Source organism: Microtus oregoni, unplaced genomic scaffold (genome assembly GCF_018167655.1).
Source record: "Microtus oregoni isolate MIOR12 unplaced genomic scaffold, Mior012 000036F_ref0000092, whole genome shotgun sequence".
Classification (NCBI taxonomy): domain Eukaryota; kingdom Metazoa; phylum Chordata; class Mammalia; order Rodentia; family Cricetidae; genus Microtus; species Microtus oregoni.
In genome coordinates this window covers 9,087,568-9,109,825 of record NW_024543095.1, presented here as the reverse complement: position 1 = coordinate 9,109,825, position 22,258 = coordinate 9,087,568, and the positions used below count along the sequence as shown (strand labels likewise).

Genomic DNA, 22,258 nt, shown 5'->3' with positions numbered 1-22,258 from the left:
ATGAATGGAGGCAGGTTAAATTAAGTTAAAAGAGCTAGTGGGTCAACCTTCATAATTAATAAGTCTGTGTGTCTTTATTTAGGAAGCTGGTTGGTGGCCCAAAGAAAATACCAACTACAATCCAGTGCTCTACTGAAGAGCTAGATTCCCCTGACCTCCTGGCCTCTCTTCTGTTACAGACTCCTCTGAATTATCTACTTCTCTTGGGGACCCATTGGGGTCTCCTCTGATGTTTCCAGACCTTCCCTTTTATTGCCATTTACTATTCATTTGTCATTTTATTTAATACAATTTAGAAGAAACTTATTTCTCACCCCACCCCCAAATGAATAGGAAGTGTCTTGTTCAGTTTCTTGAGAGCAGTAACCTTTTCTTTCTTTCTTTTTCTTTCATGACTGGGCTATAGAGATGTCCCATCTCCACTGAATGTCTTCTCTATAACTCCAACATTGGATGTTCAGAAAACTCAAGTTCACCAACACCGATAGTCTACTTTATTAAGGGTGTATTACTTTGCAGTAATTTATATAATGGCAGCATGAAATGTAGATTTACATCAGAGGTAAAGTAAGAGAGATATCAGAGCAAGCACATTTTAACGTTAGGTAAAGAATGCTATCCATGTTATTTTGCAGCTAGCATTCAGAGACCAGCATCTGATGACACAGAACACACGCAGATATGTACTCAGAGTGTTGACTCTTCCTGGCTGTTCTGGTACCTCGCAGAGGGTGAAACCATGGCCAGTCGTCTTGGCTCCCTATCTTGGTAACCAACTGCTCTGGCTCAAGTTGAATGAAGACCTCAATTTAACCATTAAACAAAGTGGAACTGTTTACTAGCTACTTCCCCTGTCAAATTTAAATAACCGGAATGAAATGTTTTTTATTAACAAAGCTAGATTGTGTGAGGTCTTCGTTTTAATCGGCTTATAATATACATATTTATGGGCTAAAATGTGGTCACTTGATAAATGCTTACATTTTGTGATAATCAAATCAGGGCAATTAGCATTTCCATTTCATAAAAATTATAACTTCTTTGTGTGTGGTCTTTGACTACTCAAACACTTTTTAAACAGGGAAACAAATTGAAAGAAGTCACTTTTTTAATTTGACAAGCAAACACATTTTCCTTAAATTTATGGGTCAATATAGATTGCTGTCTTTTCTGTTTTAATTTTCTTCTCTGTCTGTACTGAAGAGTTGGATTCCCCTAGCCTCCTGGCTTCTCTTCTGCTGCAGACTCCTTGGAATTATCTACTTCTTTTAGAGACCCATTGGTGTGTCCTCTGATGTCTCCAGATCTCCCCCTATACTCAGATGTCACTTAGAAAGTCTGTCTTTCTCTGTCTCTCTTTTTGTAATTCTAAGTAAATTTATCCATTTTCTGAGTTTTTCTCTAGCAAATTTGATTTATAGACCTTCTTATTTGTTGCTTTATGACCCTTTAGCATTTGCTAAACATGGTACTTTGACAATTAGACATTTTTGGTATTTAAATATATGTATATATATATATATATATAGTTCTGTTTTTTATTTTTATTTATTCTTCTCTCATACAATACATCCTTTCTGCAATTTCCCCTCCCTCCACTCCTCTCAGCTTCCCACCACCTCCCTTCTTCCCCAGATTCACTGTTCCTCCATTTCCCTTCAGAAAAGTGCAGGCCCCCAGGGATATCAACTCAACACAGCAGAATAAGAAGCAATGAGACCAAGTATAAGCCCTCATATCAAGGCTGACGTGGGCATCCAGTAGGAGGAAAGGGTCTCAAAAGCAGACTACAGAGTCAGAGACACCCCCACTGTTAGAGATTGCACTAAAACCCCAAGCTAAACAACACAGCATGTTTGCAGAGGACCAAGTACAGACCCACGCAGGGTCCTCGGTCGCCAGGTCAGTCTCTGGGAGTACTCAGTACTTCCTTTCTTTTTTTGTTTTATATTTTCAGATTAATTACATGTTTAGGTGATTTACAAGTTAAATAATATACTTTTCTATTTTTAATTTAAGCTTCCACTGGGATATGAGATATGCAGAAATTTTAATGCACTGTAAAACCAGAATGTTTCCATCTCAGTGTTTGTGTGAACACAGTACTCAAGTACCATGAAGCTGTTATTCTGTCTTCTCTAATTTTGAGCCAATTGTTATAAATCATTTTTCTCAGCTAACTTTTTTCTTTTTAAATTTAGTTTTAATTTAGAACCTTACAGCTTTTCCATCTCAGGTGCCCCACCCCAAATTCATGGCCTCTTTTTTTTTATTATTGGTACATGTGTAAGCCAACTTTTCTTTTTCTTTCTTCCTTTCTTTCTTTCTTCCTTCCTTTCTTTCTCTCTTTTCTTTTTTTTTTTCTTTTGGGTTTTCGAAACAAGGCTTCTGTGTAGCTTTGGAGCCTGTCCTGGAACTAGCTCTTGTAGACCAGGCTGACCTCGAGTTCACAGAGATCCGCCTGCCTCTGCCTCCCGAGTGCTGGAATAAAAGCCATGCATCACCACCGCCCAGCAGCTAATTTTTCTTAATCTATCAAATGAACAACGTCCTTTACACACGTTCATTTTCATGGGGTCTCTTCTAGGAGCTGGTAGAGAACAATAGGCATAAAATAATGAAGTTTGAGTGAGCCAGTTGGTCGAACTAGTCTGTATGAGGTGGTTAAAGGAGACCTGCTTCCTCCTCAGAGGCTCTGTGCCAGTGGACTGTCTACACCTTAAGCTGGTGCTCTCATTTTCAGTGCCAAGCCAGGGTAGGAAGTTCAAATTTGGCTGAGGGGAGGAGCCTTAACCAGAAGGAGAGCTGAGAGGAAATACTAAGTGAAGGATTTCAGGGAACCGGAACTCGGAAGCCAGTAGTTTCTGAGAAAAGTTGGTTGAGTCAAAAAGAGTCGAAGGAAGGGGTGGGTGCCACAACTTGTGCTGAAATGGGTCTCCTATTGGATGGCTTCCGACACTTGCCATCTCTCCACCTCCTTTTGCCTGGAGGCGGGTGCGGGGGGGGGGGAGGGGTATACTGTATGTTATGTAATTTATTAGGCATTTTGTATCCATTGCTTTATTTAATTATATATAAACACAAGCCCTCTGGATAGAACTGCTCATAAATTTTTATAGAATCCTGAGTACGTGTGTATATAAAATATTTTATAATACATTATTTAATGATGTATCACCCTCTAAATGACGCATTTGAAGAGATACTGTTCTTTTCAATTCCTGGGCATTTTCTGCTTATATCTACTTCCTCTAATTTTTATTAGTTAAATGCACATAACAAAACTATAATCCTAGCCATCTTCAGGGTACAGCGTAGTCACACTGCCTACAAACACTGCTCTCTACTTACAGAAATCTTTTCAACTTGCAAAACAGAGAAGCTATCTATATCCATGAAACAAACTTCCCATACCTGTGTCACACGTTTGCAGAATTTAATTTTCACTTCGCCCTAACAGTCCAGGTACGGTTAGTAATAAGGTAGTGCCCACGGATGGCAACCAGGTGGGTATTTACACTTCAGGCATTTACTCAGTACTTCGAGAATATCCGCTCACCTAATTATTCAGCCTGCGTGTGCTTTGCATGTGGGGGAGATATGTTTGTGGAACGAATTTTGCATTTCCCAGTAACTCTTGTCATTCTGGATGGAATGTTACGAGACAGGTCCCCTGGGGCAAAAAAAAAAAAAATCTAACACTAGGTTTAAAAAAAACTCTTCCTTTTTAGCCACTTTTAGACAGGGACGCTGAGGGAACTTATTTCTAAATGATCAAGAACATAGAAAGTGACTGAACTCAGTTAAGACCTCCTTTTCCCTGGGAACTAGTGGTCAGCTCCAAAAGACACCAGAAGAAGATTCTAGGGGACACTTTAGGAATCACACACCCCGGAGCAGAAGGCCAAGGGGCGTGACCACGAGTGGGCGGCACCAGGGGGCGTGGTCCTACAGCGACAGGGCGTGGCCGGCCGGCCGGGGAGGGGTGCGCGCCGGCAGCGGGCGCGATGGCGGCGGACGGGGACTGGCAGGATTTCTACGAGTTCCAGGAGCCGGCCCGGAGCGTCCAGGACCAGGAGAACTGTAACGCGAGCCCTGAGGCCGAAGCTGGGGCACCCGCGGGCGGCGACAGCTTCCCGGCCTTGGCCTGCAGCCTGGAGGAGAAGCTGAGCCTGTGCTTCCGCCCCTCGAAGGACGCCGAGCCCCCGCGGACGACCGTGCGGCCCATCACGGAGCGCAGCCTCCTGCAAGGCGACGAGTGAGTGCGGGCCCGGGATCGGGCGGGAGCAGCCTCCACCTCGCCCTGCCCCCGCCGCCACCGGGAGTCCGAGCAGGCCCCGCCCCACGCCCTCCTTCCTCCTCGGCAGCTCCCAGCCCCGCCCCGAGCTGCTGGCCTGGCCGGCTGGAGTTTAAAAGCCCTTTGCCTTCCCTTGAACCCTCCTGCAGACCCCTGTGTGCTGCCTCCTGGGGTACGGGCGGGTCATTCGTTCATTCACCTCGCTTCTGTTAAAGCCCCTGCCAAGTACTTGGCACTGGGCATGACCAAAGTGTGCATTGCTCCTTCCAAGTAGGACACCAAGTGGGATGGGACATAGGTCTGTTAAATGGATGTTTTATGGATGTGATGAGTGCTTTGATAGATATTTGTACCTGATATAGGAGAATTATTTCAAAGGGGATGTCCGAATGAAGACTTCATAGGGCAAGCAGCCCGCAAATTGAATCCTGATGGGAGTCAGGTGCAAAGGTGCAGGGGTGTGAGGTACCATTGATGTCTCAGAAGTCTGTTGGAACCGCAAGAGCAAACTGCCACAGAAGCAAAAAGTGAAGGGCGGCAGTTACTAATGTCAAGGATCCGGTAGTGTATTGGGAAGACTAGTTAGTGCACGGCAGGCAATGGCTACAGAATCTTTTATGTGACTACTTTTATGAGAACGTTCACAAGGGTTGACGAGAGCACTTTATTTAAACACTTAAACCCCAGTCATTGTTTGGTTAAGTGAAAGTTGTGATTATGGACCATGATTTTACCTCATAAGAAAACTAAGAGAATGGTGAGAGCCAGCGCGCTAGAGTGTTTTGTTTGTAGGGAGACAGGAGGCCCGAGGTGCACTGAGTTCTCTCAGATGGCTTGGGTGGGACCTATTTCCAAAGCACTGGCGCTGTGGAGGGACTAGAGGTTAGTTAGAAAAAGAAACCTTTTTATTACATTTTATTAATTTTTTGTGAGTACTTGTGTGAGTGTGGGTGGCTGCAGCAAGGCTCTCCAGTGCGGTGGCACATCCTTGGAGTCAAAGGACCCCTCATGGATGGTGCTTCTTTTTTCCCAATCATGTGGCTCTCCAGCATCAGTGGTCCCTGTGGCTGTAGGCGCCTTTACCGGCCAAGCCACGTGAGAAATTCTTGAATGATGATAAGACTCGTGTTAAGGAAAGAGTTTTAATTCCTCAAGGAATTAGGAGATTTGTCAAGAAAGAGCAGGGAGAGGACACCTGCAAAAGTGGCTGAAGAGCTGTTTTCCAACACCATTCCTTTTTATTGTTTCTTTTGCCCCGGGGCAGAGGAGGGGTAAACTTATGATGGGATTTTAAGTGCAGAGATAGGTGTGCTGTGCATAACAAAAGGTGACTTTTGTGGAATTTTCCAAAGATATAGCTTTATATATGTGTAGATTCGTACACTTTGTTGAGGCTTGCTGCATATTCTGGATTTTAAAATTATATTTATGAGTAATTTACCTAAAACAGATGCATGTGCCTTGTCCTAAGATTCTTAGAAGACCTATTTTTGCTTCAGCTGGACATTCTGCAAAGTTTATTTTAGCCTGTCCTTCAAACTTAGGTGACTGTAAAGTCTAAGTTATTTTGTTGCTTTTCCTGTTTTGTTTCTAGCCCAAGCTGGCTTTGAACTTGCTCTGCGATGAGGCTGACCTTGACTTCCTGTTCTTCCTGCTGCCCCCAAGTGTTGGAATGTGTGTAATTCCCTAGTAAACTACCAAGCCTTTTGTCACTCCCCCTTCCCTGTTTGGAGGTAGAGCCTCAGGTAGCTCAGGCTGGCCTCAAACTCATTTTGTAGCCAAGGTTGACCTTGAACTCCTGATCTTTCTGGTGCAAGATTACCAGAGTACACACACCAACACACCCACTTTTCTGTGGTGCTGGGGTTTGATTCCAGAGCTCGCCCAGGCTAGGCAAACATTTTAGCTTTTGGGCTTCATCTGTAGCCCCTGTTGCTCCTGATATGTTTTTTTAGTATGTGGTGTGTTAGTAAGAGTACCTGTGAGCTAGGGCTCACTCCCCCTTGTCTCCTTCCTCTGGTGTACTTGGGCTTTGTAGGGTCCATTCCAGCTTCTTTCAGCAGTAAGGAAATCCCTTTGCCTGATTGCCGCTAGGACTTGGATCTTTTACTTAACTTCCTTGAGCTTTGCTTTCAGTTTCTGTCAGTATGGATTGTACTGTGGCCCAGGATGGCCAGGACAGTGTCCCCTGGAGCCGCTGTCTACAGGACTTTGGCTGGGAGGGAGCTCTCCCACCAGCTGTTTATGACAGGTCCATAATATTTGTGATAAGGACAAGGCAGCTCAGACGTCTTGACTAGAGAATTCTGGAAATCTTTGCGGGAAGTTGACCTTATGTCCTTCCAGCTACAATTGTTCTGACCTTGGGAGAGGGAGAGTGCCGGCCTTGTTTACCGTCCTGTTTTCTTGGAAGCTGGAGCCCAGAGATACTCCTTCCTGGAGAGAAACTCCACTGTCTTGGTCTTGCAGCTTCTTTGAGGAAGGGTGTGGCCAACAGGCAAAGCAGCTCCTCCAAACCTGGGCCTCCTCACCTTTTAGAATAGTCTGTGTCCCTGGCCAGGGTTAGGTATGTAGTCAGTTGCTAGGTGTTTGAAAAGTTGTGGCCCAGGATGGTCAGACTCAGCAAGTAGCTTGCCTTTGCCTCCAGTTCTGGTTCATTGACAATGGAGAACACCAGGTTCCGGTTTGTAGGGTGATAGACCCTGCTTCCTAGAGCTTTTTGGGTTCATGTTTTTCTTGAGGTTGATTGGCTTTGGAAGCCACCACACCCCTTGGGTTGTTATACTTCTGGCAGCTTCTTTTCTTAAGCATAGAATTTTGTTTATTAAATCAAGTATGTTGCTTTTCCTTATTGCGTTTTTGCCCTTGCTAGGGTTGTTTGTATATTGATTGCTGACAAACTTGAATAAAAAAGGCTTATCTAAATACTTCATGATTTATTACTTACAATTAGATACCTGTAATACATTTTAACTTTAAAAAATGTGACATGTTAGTGTTGTCTCCCAGTAAGTAGCTCAGATATGTAGAGTTTAATCTCTCTTACCTTAACTAAATTTTATTTTACTGATATTTCTGAACTTATGCTTTTTTCCCCATAAAACTTCATGTTGTACTATGTTGATGATTATTTTGGTACCAGACCCTGAATTTTGATCGTGAAGTCTGCTGTCTTTGTCCATCGTGGTTTGTAATATTTTTCAATACGATTTGTTTGAATTAATGTTTAAAATGTTGGAGCTGGAAAAGATGCCCACTTCATGTCTAAGCTTCGTCTTGTAGGGCAACTGATACCCAGGCAGGTTAGGAACTTGCCAAAGACTGGCTCATTATTTGAAGGGAAATGAATGTACAATTCTGTTTCTTGAGTCCAAGCCAAATGCCCCCTCACTTTACCCCGTCACCCCCGAACCCAGATGCTGTTTGATAAGGTGGGTAGTTGTGTTGACTGTGCAACCTGCCTGCACTGTGATCCCTCACTGTCTCTCCTCTCCTCAGCCTCAATTCTTACCCTGTTACATTACAAATAGATATCAAACCCTGTTCTCACACTGAGATGGAATCCTTGCTCCAGAGAATATAGCATGTCTTTGGAAAGCACAGCATGTTTGCTTTGTGTCTCTGGAGACAGTCCTGAGATTGTCCGTGTTTCCTGGCTCTTCACTTGGAAAATGAGGATAATAAAGGGTTCTGCTTCTAATGTAGGTTTTTTTTTTTTTTTTTGCTTCTAATGTTTTTGAGGATTAAATGACTCTGTATGTTTTCATGTGTATGTGTGTGTCTGTGTCTTCATTTATCTATCTACACTGCTTTTTTTACATTTAGTTACTTATTGTGTGTGTGTGTGTGTGTGTGTGTGTGCTCTGTCATTCTTCTGTGTGTGTAAACTTCTTGGAACAGTGTCCTGCACATAGTCAGTCCAATTAGGATTTTTCATGACTTTTGTTGTTGCTTTTCTAAGAAACAATGCATGTTCTGTTTTTTTATTTTAATTTTTTAACAATTTTTTACTCTGGGTCTTTTTACTGGATCTTTAATAAAAGCCACGTGGAGTGTTATATTTCACTGACTGCTGTTTTCTTCTGTTTAAGGATTTGGAATGCCCTGACCGATAATTACGGGAATGTCATGCCGGTAGACTGGAAGTCGTCCCATACGAGGGCTTTGCATTTGCTTACTCTGAACCTCGCCGAGAAGGGGGTAAGTGAGGAACTGGACCCAATGACTGTGCAGCGGTGCTGATAATGGGACAGTAGGGGCAGCATCTCTTAGCACAAGCTCGTGGAGCTGCCTCTTGTTTTCAAGCCGCTGTCCAGCCTACTCTTGCCGCCTTGGATCCACTACCGTCCCTTTGCTGGTGCGATCTTGCCGTTCCTTATGTGTTCATTTTTGCGTGGCTGCTAAATTCTGTCACCAACGATCTCCATTTCCTTCTGCTTATACAACCAAACTGTGATAGAGTGAGAACACTCAGAATCCTCCTGTTTTATTAAACGTATTTTGGGGGTATTAGGATATCAGTAGGGAGTAAATGGTATGTAATTTAGTGATGCTGGGCACCACGTATATTTCTGTGATTATTAGGGAACCATCAAAAGACATTTCTGTTCTTGACTTTTTGTGTGCATGTATGATCTGTACACTCATGTGTGTACGTGTGTGTGAGTGCTCGTGTGCATTTATCTGCGGGTTGGCATTGGGCATTCACCTCAGTCATTTTCTGCCTTACCTTTTAAGATAGGTTGTCTTATGAATCTGGGCCTCACTAATTCAGCGAGGCTGGCCGGCCAACCAGCCAGCCCTAGGTCCTCTCTCTCTCTCTCTCTCTCTCTCTCTCTCTCTCTCTCTCTCTCTCCCCTCCCCCCCCCCCCCACACACTAGAATTATAGGTTGCATCCTACTGTGCCTGGCTTTTATGTGGGTGCTGTGGATCTGAAGTTAGGTCCTCATGCTTGTGTCTCCTCACTTTAGCACCCGGATGTCTTCCCATTGCTGATTTTTGACGTTTTAATGTATGTCCATCCTGCTATTGTCACATGAAGATGCCTTGTGTGACAAGCGTGCACACAGTGGTGTGATGACTAGGGGCCGGAAAGGAATGATTTGCAGTAGACATTAACAGAGAGAGCTCCATTAAATAGCCACATTATTTAAATTTCAGACTCACCCTGTTTTAAGTTCTAAGTTCTTCAGCAGAGCAGTGTGAACGCATGTCAGATCCCCTGGCACTCTGTTTCATTTAGTGCAATTGTGTGATCACAGGGAACGTAATGCTATGGGGCTGTCAGTGTGGTGAGCAGTGTTGTTAATGTTTCATGAATTGATTTTCTTAAATATGTCACTTGCAAAAGCCGTTACTTTCAATGTCTAGTGGAATATAAGATTCTGACTCTCTTTGCCAGAATTCTCGTAGCTAACCAGCCTCACTGCTTCCTCCTGTCATTAACTCCTTTAGGCTTTGCAGGTTGACCTGACACACATTTACTAAACAGGACCAGAGCTAGGTCGCTTTTGTTCCATCTTCTGTTTATTTAGGGCTTAGCTGTCATTTGGGACTTTGTCCAAGTTCCCCTGCTTCTCTGAAGCGTCCTATTACTGTTTTAGCCTCTGCTGATCTCATGGAATTAGACAATTTTAGGGTCTCTAAAGGACACTTAATCCAGCCTCTCAGATGGGAGAAACCCCACCTACAGCATCACTGACAGATGGTTTCTTCACCATGGCCTAAATCCTCTCGCGGAAGAAAACATGCTCCTGTGTAGAAACTGGAGAGCCCTGCGGAGATGTGAAGTTTTACAGGGTTTGTTTTCTGTCCCAGTGAGTTTAGCCCTGTTGTCTCCTGGGTGTGAGTCCCAATAGAGCAGCGTCCATGTGTCTTTCAAATCATCACGGTGCTTTCTCACTAATCATGTTTCGGTTGTGCTCATTAGATTGTGACTTTCTAGTAACTGACTCTGTTACTGCTCTTAGTAGCCTGTCTGTTGAGTAAGTAGATGAACGGAGACTTCCACTTTTTCACTGAGACTGAAGTCAGAAACCACGATGGAAATTTTGCCTTGTTTTCATTTAATTTTTTTAATTGAAAGGATTCATTAGTATGTTTTCTTTTTTTTTTTTGAGTATATTTTCTTATTGACATTCTAAAAAAGTAGCATAAAACAGGGCATTTCATAGCTTGGAAAAGAAGCACAGTAGCTCCATGATTCAAGTACTCCGACCCGACTTCACTGAATAAAATATCAGTCTCGTATTGTTCCTCTGTAACTCCACTCCTTTTGTGTCCCTTGGATGCTGTTTGTAGTGTCAGAGTATCACTGTGGCCACGCTGGTGACGAGTAAAGACTTTCCATTTAATACTGGGACTGATGTGGAAGGCTTTACCTGGGAAGACTCGGTAGGTCAACTAGACACGTGACGATCACTCGGTCAGTCGCGTGCCTTGCTGTGGCTCTTCTTCTGCTGACAGAGTTAGAGTAGAGCTCCACCCCCAGAAAGAGCATCTCTGCACAGCGTTCCTGAAGAGCTGGTGTGCGCGAGTCAGGGCAGAGCCGTCATGTGACTGTTCGGTGCTGTACAGTTAAGAAAAAAATGTAGCCTAGGAAAGTGGTATCATCATCGCCATGTGGGTGCTGTGTTCTTTCCACGACTGAGTGAAATTTGGCTTTTGAAAGCACTCTTTACACTATCTTCCTTATAAAATGGGATCTTTAAGGGGAATTTTTTTTTCTCAAGAATAAGAGAATAATTTGCTTTTTCATGTTAACAATATTCAGGGAAACAACAGTTAGATTTCATTTTCTCTCACTGACGGTCATGGCACACATTTTTCGCATTTGTTGGGTCCTTTCTAGAAGCCTGGCACATTCCACATTCTTTTATGGGCATGTTTTTTCCATTGGCTGGGTGTGCAGTTGAATGCAGGGCCACGGTAGGATCAGCTGGGCCTCACCCAGGCATGGGAGGAGTGAAGGGAATCTTGGCTTTAGGAAGGCACAGTCTGCTCGCTGGGAGGGTGACTGAGAAGCCCCTTGTCAGTCAGGGGTTAGCTTTCAAAGGCCTGGTGTGGGGGAAAATGGGGAGTGGGCCTGGTTACCCCTCCAGAAAGATGATCTGGGATCATTATTTCTGTTGTCATGGAAATTTCGTAGTGCAGTGTTTTTGCATTTCTAGTGTGTTTGGAACCTGTTCTAGATGAGTGCTCCTGCTTACTGTGCTTGGGCGTTGGAATGCTTTCGTCATTTTGGCTTGGAGTGTCTCTCGTGACCTTTCCTTTCCTTCTTGGGTACAATCGGATGTTACTTTCCTCCTCCTCTTCTCCATCTTCCCGTCTTGACTGGGTCTCAAGTAGCCCAGGTTGGCCTTGAACTTGCTACCTAGCTGGGGATGAAGTTGAAGTCCTGTCTCATGTCCCCAGTGCTGGAATCCTAGGTGTGCCCACCATGCCTGGTCCACAGGGTCTGTTTTCTAGTGCATCTTGCTATCTCCCAGAGTAGGAAGAGGATGGATATGATGATGTTTTTCTTAACAGTGATTTTTAAAAGTAAAACTTTATTTATAAGCCAGGGAAGAAAAAGAAAACAAATTTCTAATGTTCAAGCTACAGGGAAGGATGATGGGGCAGGTGAGTGTGCGGCGTGGGAATACTGACTATGGGTGTCATCCTGTATGCTCTGATCACACTGTGACCGTACCAGCTCCCCTCCCCCACCCCGCACTTTGTTTCTATGGCAGTGGACTCAAACTCTCATGAAGAGCCTAGTCTCTGAACCTTTCTCACTGGGATTAATTATCAGAAGTAACTGCCATCATTTAGTAGCAAGCACTACGGGGCCGAGACGTGAGGGCTGCTCCTGCCCTGCATCCTCGGTGGCTGGTGCCACTGCTGCCACCGTCAGCTGCTGTGCCAGCAGATAACCTTTTGACTCAGTTTCCTCTCTCACGGACTTTGCGCATTGGCCTCCCCAGAGGATGAAATCGCGCGCTTACTGTCCCCCACTTTCCAGCTCTAACCGACAGGCAGCCTTTCCCTTCTCCTGCTCTCCCAGTGTTAAGCCTGTCAGAATCCCCGGGGAAGTCCATCTGACATTTTGTGTGAGGCATACTTACCACAGTCACGTGTCAGCCAGCCTCACAGGGACGTACACCTCATTTCGATAACGTGCTAGCGGGACCCCAGCTTCGTAAACTCAGTCTGACCCCACACGGCGCTGCGTCAGTGAATGTGGGCAGGAAAGAAAGCTGACTGCAGTAAACAGTTTCCGAATATACCCCAGATCAATTCAAAATGGAGTGTGTAACGAATCCTAGGTGTTGCTGCCAATGTCCACTCAGTGCATCTTGTGACTTTACTGCAGCCTTGGCTCTGAACACAGCTTGTGCACTCTGCCCTGCACGTACCACCTGTGACATCTCGGCTCAGATCCGGGACTGCTGCAGTAAACATGCATTGCAGGGTTTGCACTGTGCATACCAAATCTTCTGTTCCTATAGAAACATAATTGTTTGATTACAGAAACCAAGGACGTAGTATTTTCCTTTTTTGTTCTGAACCAGGCAAGTATCACATTGGTGTGTCTTCAGATTGTAATGTGTCAGGATGTTGGACTTTAATAACTATTGTTTGAGTTGCTAACGAGCTCCCATCAAAAACTGTTCAGCGAATTTTGGCTTAGGATTGCAACAGGGTTTTCAATAGTCGCTGGAATGGCCTAAACATGCTTCTGCTCCTTTGTACTATATATTTGGCATTCTTAGCATTGAGGATTATAAAATCAAAATCCGGGAGGCAGAGGCAGGCGGATCTCTGTGAGTTCGAGACCAGCCTGGTTTACAAGAGCTAGTTCCAGGACAGGCTCCAAAACCACAGAGAAACCCTGTCTCGAAAAACCAAAAAAATAAAATAAAAATAAAAAATAATAATAAAATAAAATCAAAATCTTGATTGAGTCTGAAAAGCATTGAAGATAGGTTGTGTCTTGGGGGTATCAAATTTTCAGCTAAGATTTAATTGGTATGTAAAAATAAACATATACTCCACTAGTATGCAGATTTGGTTTATTCTTATTACATGGAAAAATACACCTCTACCAAAAGAAATGTTGTAAAATACATTTCTAAATTTCCTAATGTCTTATTGGTAGATGGTTTCTTTTTTATATAGATACAAGGGCATGTGAAAATTTTTTGAGTTCAAAGGGGGTGGCAAGGAGACAGTTTAAGAGACCCTGAGTAGACAATTGAGGCTGTGCAGTGGCCGTTCTAGTGTGAATGGCTTGCTCTCTCTCTAACCATCCCAGACGTCCTCTGTCCTCGCAAGAATGACCTTGACTTCTGCCTTGTCTCTGCCCTTGTGTTTGTCTGCCGTTTCCTCCCCAGTCTCCTGTGGGTATCTTTCTGAGAATGGGTGCAGGAAAGGTAAATTCTTTGAGTACTGCACATCTAAAAATGTCTTTATTTTTAGCTTCCGCCCAGTTGTTCAGTTGGCTGGACATTCGATTCCAGGCTCCAGGATGGATTTTGTTTTTGAACAGGGAAATTGCATTGATTGGTTTTTGGCATCTATTGTTGCTGTTGTAAATTAAAGTGATGTATTAATTCCGACTCTTCTGTCTGCTCTTTTTCTTTTGTCTTTGACACATGGTGTTCTGAAATTTCACGGGGTGTGTTTGTCAGAGTCCGTGCTGCCAGGCCTTTCCTGGCCTAAGATGCTGTGAGAAACAGAAAGAGGAGGCACATTGTCCCTGAGGGTCTGCAGGGAATTACATACTGACAGTAGACCTAGTGAACAGCAGGCTTTCCCACCCTCCCATGGGAAACCAGCATGCCTGTGGCTCCTTCCTATGCCTTTTTCATTCACCAGCCTTACCCTGGCTGACATTCATCTGAAAACTCCTGTGTAAGGAACTGGGAAGGCTCTAGGGACCTGCATCCGCTTCATTGTATCCTGAAGTTTAAATATATCCTATGTACTGGTAAATAAAATCATTTTTCCAGATGAACCTCCCTTCCTCTGAGTACTGGGGTTTGACCCAGGGCTTTAAACAGGTCTTGTCTACAACTGAGCTAGATCCCTAGCTGGCCTCGTACTTTTCATTTTGAGACAGAATATTACTAAGTTGCCTAGGATGGCTGTGAGCTGACTTGATCCTCCTGCCTCAGCCTTTTACTGGCATTACAGGCCTGAGTCACTACACCTGCCTAAAATGTGTTAATTTAGTTATGCTAAATGTTACATTTATAAGTGGTCAAATATTCCATATCCAAAATGCCTGAAGTGTTTCAGATTTTGGATTTTTTTTTTTAAAAAATTGGGATATTTGTAGGCATGTACTGAGATATGGAGATGGGATCCAGGTGTAAACATAATTACATTTCTGTGTCACATATCCCTTATATACATAGTCTGATAGCAATTTTATGTAATACTTTTGATGTACCTGTGTCTTGAGCACAGCATTCATATGAGGAATTTCCCCCTGGTGACATCGTGTTACTTCTCAAAAAGCTTCTGATTTTGGCACATTTGAATTCTAAAGATTTTTATTTATTTACTTAAAAATTTCAGATTACAGTTTCTTGGCCGTTTGTATAATATAATAATTGATTACTAGACCATCTTAATGATGTACTATGTAATGGAATGGAATGTTTCTTTTCTTCCACAGTCCTTGTTGTTCCTTGTCTCACTGTGTGCTAATTGCTCTTGGAGAATAGAGTTCTAATTTTAGTTCTGTTCACCAAGAGAATAGTCATGTGACAATAGGTGACCGACTCATAGCCAGCTAGCTAGATAATCGTTCCTTGACTCTGTTGCTTTCCCAGGTAGCTTTTCAGTTGCTATTGATACAAAACTCAGTATTCCTAAAGGGGCTGTTTATATTGGGTTGGGTAGGCATAAGGGAAATTGACAAGGCTTGATACAGTACCCCAGGCATGGCAACAGCTACTGGATGATACAGTACCCCAGGCATGGCAACAGCTACTGGATGATACAGTACCCCAGGCATGGCAACAGCTACTGGATGATACAGTACCCCAGGCATGGCAACAGCTACTGGATGGTGCAGTACCCAGGCATGGCAACAGCTACTGGATGGTGCAGTACCCAGGCATGGCAACAGCTACTGGATGATACAGTACCCCAGGCATGGCAACAGCTACTGGATGATACAGTACCCCAGGCATGGCAACAGCTACTGGATGGTGCAGTACCCAGTCATGGCAACAGCTACCGGCACTTTAGCAGCCCCAATATGAAAAGGAAAATAGAAGTTTCTATAGTCTGGAGAGATTTGCTGAGAAGAACTCTGCCTGACAAGAGCTGTGGTCTTTGGTACAGAGCCAGAGCTGACAAATGGTATCCTGGCAAAGAGGAAGACAGCCGGATGAGTGCCCAGCTCACTCCTTCTCACCTTGCAGTCTCTTGGTGTGCGCCAGTGATATGTAACCCAGAAGTCAAGGGCATCCTTAGATCTGGTCCATATGGTCAGCCTCCTGGATACAGAGCATAGAAACAAATGGTGCTGAGGTGAATGGAGACTCTCCAGCAGAGTTAGGCTTAAAGGTGTTTTGGGAACCTAGAGGTATTCTGTCTTCTTTTGGAAGGAGGGATGTTCATTTGGGAGGACCGAATGTCTCATGGATGGCTCCTGCCTGCCAGGATGTTGACTACTTTTATTCAAAGTATTTGAATATTAGAAAGTAGTTTGTAGATGGCTTTGTAGAATTGAAACACATGCCAGTTTGTCAACTATGTACTCGTTGCTACCTTCTGTTCAGTCCAATGCCTTACAGTTTGCTAATAAATACTGCATTTTGTTTTTCCTTTTATCCAAGTGTTAGTTTTTCTGCTGCTCTGGTAGCTGCTGCTTCTCGAAAAGTAGCTCTACATTTGTGTGAGACCACAGGGTGCTTGCCGACCTTGTCATTTTAAAGTTTGTCCTGTGCTGTACTTACTGTTACTGGGGGAGCACACGGTGTGGCTTGATCTCGGGTGACTCCCGACTCCTTTCCAAGGAATAGCTCTACTGTGTGTGCTTTCTGTTGCTTCTTTAGTGCAGAAATGTTGACATATGCATCAGAAGGACTTGCTGTTCAATGGTGGTGCTTTTGTTTTTAGGTGAGTGACGGCTTACTCTTTGACACCTCAGATGAGGAGGAGCTGAGGGAGCAGTTGGATATGCATTCGATCATCGTCTCCTGTGTCAACGAGGAGCCTCTCTTCACTGCAGACCAGGTATGGAGGTGAAGCAGAACCCACAGCTGAGAGCCATGTCTTCCTAAAGCTGCAGATGGTGCTTATCAGAACTACTGCACTTGCCCTACACTGTGTGGCTAATGCAGCCTTAACATGAGTCTTCAACGGAGAGGTAAAAACAAGGTAGATGCTATCCAAGGAAGTGGTGAGATTTTTATGCTCAGCATTGTCTGTGACTGATTACAAGTTACTAATGGAGGGTTATTGCTTAACCCCCACCCCCACCAAATAACCAAGTTCTTTTACAAGGTTACCCTACATGAAAGAACTGGACGGTATTTGAGTTGGTATTTTTGTTTGTTTTGGAACTCCCTATGCAGACCAAGGTGGCCTCAAACTACAGAGATCCACTTACCTCTGTCTCCTGAGTGCTAGAATCAAAGGCTTGAGCTGCCATGCCTGGCTCTGCCAGATAAATTTTTGTAGAACCCTGGGTAAGAATCTTTAACAAATAATAGAAGCATCTGTTAAGCATCGTAGAAAGAAGCAAACATTTCACCTGTGCAGCACCGTAGTCATGTCAACCCTGGGTTCATCTGAAACCAGTCAAGGCAGTCTTGTCATTTCTGAACACCCCCCACCTCTGTGGTGTCGTCCAAGTGTGACAGCAGAACTTCCTGAAATAAAATGTTCCGTGGCTACGTGGGCTGTGAATTCTGTCACGCTTTATTTTTAGGCAGGGACGAGAAGGTCAGTAAGGAGATACGTTAAGGCAAGGTCAGAGGAGTAAATGTAACGCTAAGAATGTCCTGATGGTCCAGCTTTCCCTCGTGCTTGGATTGTTCTAGGCTGGAGCCCTGGTGCTGGAGAGAGAGGGAATGCTGTTCCTGAGGGCATAAAAACCCAGGGAGAGATGTGACCCGGAGCAGTCCCCTCCCCAGAAACCAACTCCATAGCCTTGAATGTCTCCTGTTCTGCTGACAGTCCCTTCTTGGGAAGTCTTCCTCGTAGCATAGTCCTTTCCCAGCTGAAGAGCTACTGATTACGTTTTCTGATTCCTAGGTACTGTCACGTGTACTCATGGTATTTTATATTTTCATTGAATTGTGTTTTTAATTTTTTTGTCAATGGTTAAATGCCCTCTCACTCCTTTAAGGCATAGTTAGTACCTTTCTGCTGTCTACAGTTGCCAGACTCGAGTCCCGCAGTTTTGGACAGCAGGTCATGGTTTAATTAAAGGCATGTTTATTTCTAGAATCATCCTTCTTTCAGCTTCCCCCCCCCCCCCATCTGATTCTGTTTTCAGTAATTTAAAAATACCCCCTTTGTCTTCCACTGAATTAATATATGAAATTCTTTAGCTGCTAGAGAGCTACTTCCTGCTTTATACATGGATATTTTTATGAATATTACATTTTGCGAGTTCTGTGTCAAAGTCTTGGCTAATGTAGATTACATTTATGTTGAGTACATGCATGTGGTACAGAGTACATTTTTCCTTATTTACCATCTTTTAGCTATAACTTTATTATCTGGTCTGCATAAATCATGGCACCATTTTCCAGACATGTGTAGATGTATTAGCATCTCCTGAATTGAGATGGACATACCAGCTCATATTCTGTTTAATTTTGTGTCCATATATTCTAAGTAGCTTTTGGTAAGCTGTGTTCACTTTTCCATGTGCTTTCTGCACACAATAAGGACTTCACGTACTTCTGCTTGGGTACTCCGGTGAGTGCTGTGGTACAGGCAGGCTTTTCTCCTGTGCATTCAATTAACACTGGTATATGTGTTTTGGAAGGTTATTGAAGAAATTGAAGAAATGATGCAGGAATCGCCAGACCCAGAAGATGATGAGACCCCCACACAGTCAGACCGGCTCTCTATGCTTTCCCAGGAGATTCAGACTCTGAAGAGGTCTAGCATGAGCAGCTATGAAGAGAGTAAGAGACCTATCTTAGTTTTTTTTTTTTTTTTTTTTTTTTTTTTTTTTTTTTTTTTTTTTTTTTTTTTTCTTTCCCTGCAACGAAACACCATGGCCAAAAAGGAAGTTGAGGAGGAAAGAGTTTGTTTGGCTTACACTTCAGCATGGCTGCTCATCACCGAAGGAAGTCGGGACAGGAACTCAAACAGGGCAGGAATCTGGAGACAGGAGCTGATGCAGAGGTCAATTAGGAGTGCTGCTTACTGGCTTACTTCCCATGGCTTGTTCATCCTGCTTTCTTTTAGAATCCAGGACCACCAGTCCAGGGTTGGCACCACCTACAGTGGACTGGGCCCTCCCTCAGTGCTCATAAATGAGGAAATGCCTGACAGCTGGATCTCAAGGACGCATTTCCTCAGCTGAGGCTCCATCCTCTTGACTCCAGCTTGTGTCAAGTTGACACACAGAACCAGCCAGTACAAAACCCTCCTTACCTCCGTCTCTGTGCCTTCTGTCTATGTCCAACACATAATGTCATCATTTCCAGAAAGCTACCCATCTTCTTGGGTCCTCTGGCTGTCTGGTTCTTTGTACATAATTTGGTCATTGTTCAGGACCGTGTTGTATTTTCTTCAGACCCTGGATTAGTTTGCTGGGGCTTTTGGAAGAATTTACTGCAGCCTGGAGAGCTTCAACAGCCTGAAGTTATTTTTTGGTTGTTCTGACAGCCTCAGGGCCAAGGTTAAGGCTTAGCTGTTTCTCCTCCGTTGCCTGTGGGTGGCCATGCTTCCACTGGCCTTCCTTCCGTACATATCTGTGTCCACATTTCATCTTATAAGACACAGGTCACACTGGACCCCACTTCAACTGTGTCTCTGTAAATGCACCAAATGCTGGTGTATTCTGCAGAGCTGTGGCCTAAGACTTCAGCATGCATTTTGGAGGGAGACAGTTTAGCCCATAAAAAGCAAGATGGGTGTATTAATTGGAAATAATTCTTATGTTTATAAATAGTTGTCTTTGATAGAGCTCTGAGGAATTTTGGGAAATGAAAGTTTGTTAGAGGGGAATCTGTGTTTACATGAGAACACTGAACTGTGAATACTGCTATGTGTTTGGTGTCACAAAGAGGTTCTGAATGACTGTACCCAGCACAAGAATTCTCTGTGCATCTGTGACTGTCGCCACGCCTGGTTCCATGCTGGATAACACCCTTGTGATCTGGTTTGTATTTGTGGCCCGAGCAGAGGTCTGGGGCTGGACTGCCTCAATCTTTTTGTATTGTATGGCTTTTTTTTTTTTTAAACCTGTGGAAAGTCTTCTGACACACCTTTTGGTGGGATGTGGCCACAACTCTGTAGATAAGCCCTTAGCATTGCTGGAGTCCTGATTGCAAAATCTAGCGTGGATGCGTGGTAAGATATAGGAAGTATGCCTTAGTTAGGTCGCAGTCCTGTAACAAACAGTCCCTCAGACTGGGTGGCTTGGCCAGTGGGATTTGCCTCCTCACGGCTCTGTAGTCCAGGTGTTAAAATCCAACTCCTTGGCTTGCGATGTCTTCTCCCTGGGTTTTCATGTGGTCTTCTTTGCCTTCTGCCCGATAGTGTCTTTATTCTGTAAGGACAGCTGTTGCATTTGGATTAAATTTTGTCTAATAAACTCATTGTTATTGGATGACCTTTCTAAATCTTCCCCACCAGCTCATCCAGTTTTGTATTGGGACTCTGGCAGTGACCTCCCATGCTAGCTGGGGTGACTCCTGTGGACTGTCCCTACTTTCATTTTCCTGATCTTCAGCCAGATGCACGAGGGGTGGGGGATATAAGATTAAACAAGCATTGAGTTTAGTTCTTTCAGAGTGACTCCTCCCCTTCACTCCTGGTCATCTTGTCTCTGTATGTCAGCAGGCAGTTTCTGGACCCTTCCTCTCCTTCTGTGTTTGTTCTTTCTTCACACCAGCTTGATTTCAGTCTTGGCTATAGGACTCTTCATGGGATGTTTGATTTATATACATTAGAAATTGTGAGGCGTTTTCTCATCTCAGCTGAGTGACATTGCTTACTCACCTCTGGGCTTCTGACTTGGATTTTGTTCTTTGGTTTTAAACACCCCACTATGCTGCTTCGAGACAGGGGTGTCTCAGTATTCTCCGTTCGTTGTTTCTGGTCACAGGAGTGAAAAGGCTCTCGGTGTCCGAGCTAAACGAACTGCTGGAAGAAATCGAGACGGCCATCAAGGAGTATTCTGAGGAGCTGGTGCAGCAGCTGGCCCTGAGAGATGAACTGGAGTTTGAGAAGGAAGTGGAAAACAGCTTTATTTCTGCTCTGATTGAAGTGCAGAACAAGCAGAAAGAACACAAAGAGACCGCCAAGAAGAAGAAGAAGCTCAAAAACGGCAGCTCTCAGAATGGGAGGAACGAGAGAAGTCACATGCCAGGCACAGTAAGTGATACTTGCAGGAGGCACCCAGTGCTGCCCACAGGCCGCCCCAGCCCAGTTGCTCAATAGCGGTGGGTCTGGCTGGTCACACCTGGGCGAGAGTGTGAGCCTAATCAGAGCACCACAGGGGCCTTTTGCTGGAACACATTGCTTCTTCACGAAGGTGTTTCCTAGTGATGCCTAGTGCCCTGTCTGGACGCCTCAGTACCCGAGTGTGTAGTGGGGACGTGAGTGGAAGGAAGAGCAGGAAGGGAAGGATGTCCTCAAGTCAAGAGGACTGGCCAGCAGTCTCTCCTGACTGCATCAGATAGTAGGACGGCCGTGTTTGGTCGCCAGGCTTATGAGTGGTTTTATTTTCTTGTTTGTGTTTAGCTCTGGGGGTTGTAGTAGAAGAAATGAAGAGGGCCCTTTTAGGGGTAGCTGAACTGTGTTATGTAAACAGGTTCCTCCTGACTCATCAGAGGGTGCTGCGGCATATTTAGCAGACCAAAATATTACTGACACGTGAGAACATACTGGAATATTTGAAATCTCAAGCCTTCATAAAAGGTATTTTGTTCTCGGCATGATCCTTTTTCCAAAGTGACTTTATGGGTTAAACATCATCATAAACGTAATCATTTTTCCATGGCCAAGTGGGGTCTTGTATCTTCCCGCCCCGACTTCGCATGTGAAGAGGTGTTGGTTGTATATTTAGAGTGTAACGGTTGGGTGAAGCAACTCATTTTTCTAAAATGATCATTTTTGTCAATCACAACATAACATAGTAATATGTGTCACAAACTGGTTCTCAGGGCTTAAAGTAGTATCCATTTTCTCTTTAAGTCTGGAATTATTTGCCAGAGAATGCAGTCTCACTGGCAGATGCTGATGGAATCCCAGGAAGAGAATCAAGTTGCTGGGTAGCTGGGTCAGCAGTGAGTGGGTGACACATAATCTTACCACATACCCATTAGCCGGATGTGAATAACTTGTGAATAAGTTCACATTTCCTAGTGTGGTGTCCATTTGTAAAAATTTAGAAGGAATAGAACGTATAAATTCACTGTGAAGGATTCAGATGTATCTAACTTTTGAGAAATACCAATATTGATGGAAAGGATGTTCATTTAGTCATTTTTAATGATTATACTGGAGGGAAAACATTTGTTTGGCTATTCTGTCCTGGAAAATAATTTACTTTAAAATATCAAAGATATTTCCATTTTGCATGTAGTATATTAATAAAAACAAATCTTTTAAATTGCCCTATTATGGCAGTGGGGATTAACTGAAATGCTTAGTTGCTAAATCCTAGCATGGGTGGTAATTTCTGAGTAACCGCTGTTAGGGCTTACATGCAAATCTTCTATTTATTGCTGTTAACACTTGGCTGAGAAAAACAAATTTATCCCTACAGG

The 22,258-nt window shown here is 44.0% G+C and overlaps 1 protein-coding gene across 3 annotated transcripts in view; it reads left to right on the top strand.

Moving 5' to 3' along the window:
- Positions 1-3,974: 3,974 nt before the first annotated feature.
- Fez2 (fasciculation and elongation protein zeta 2) overlaps positions 3,975-22,258 on the top strand; it is a 38,532-nt gene continuing 20,248 nt past the window's right edge. For all 3 annotated transcript variants that reach the window (XR_005972271.1, XM_041631349.1, XM_041631348.1), the window contains exons 1-5: positions 3,975-4,258; positions 8,389-8,497; positions 16,416-16,532; positions 18,298-18,439; positions 20,593-20,861. Coding sequence is in view for 2 of the 3 variants with exons in the window: in XM_041631349.1 (XP_041487283.1) it covers positions 4,008-4,258; positions 8,389-8,497; positions 16,416-16,532; positions 18,298-18,439; positions 20,593-20,861 (888 nt within the window). In the remaining variant the exon portion in view is untranslated. The remainder of the gene's footprint in view (positions 4,259-8,388; positions 8,498-16,415; positions 16,533-18,297; positions 18,440-20,592; positions 20,862-22,258) is intronic.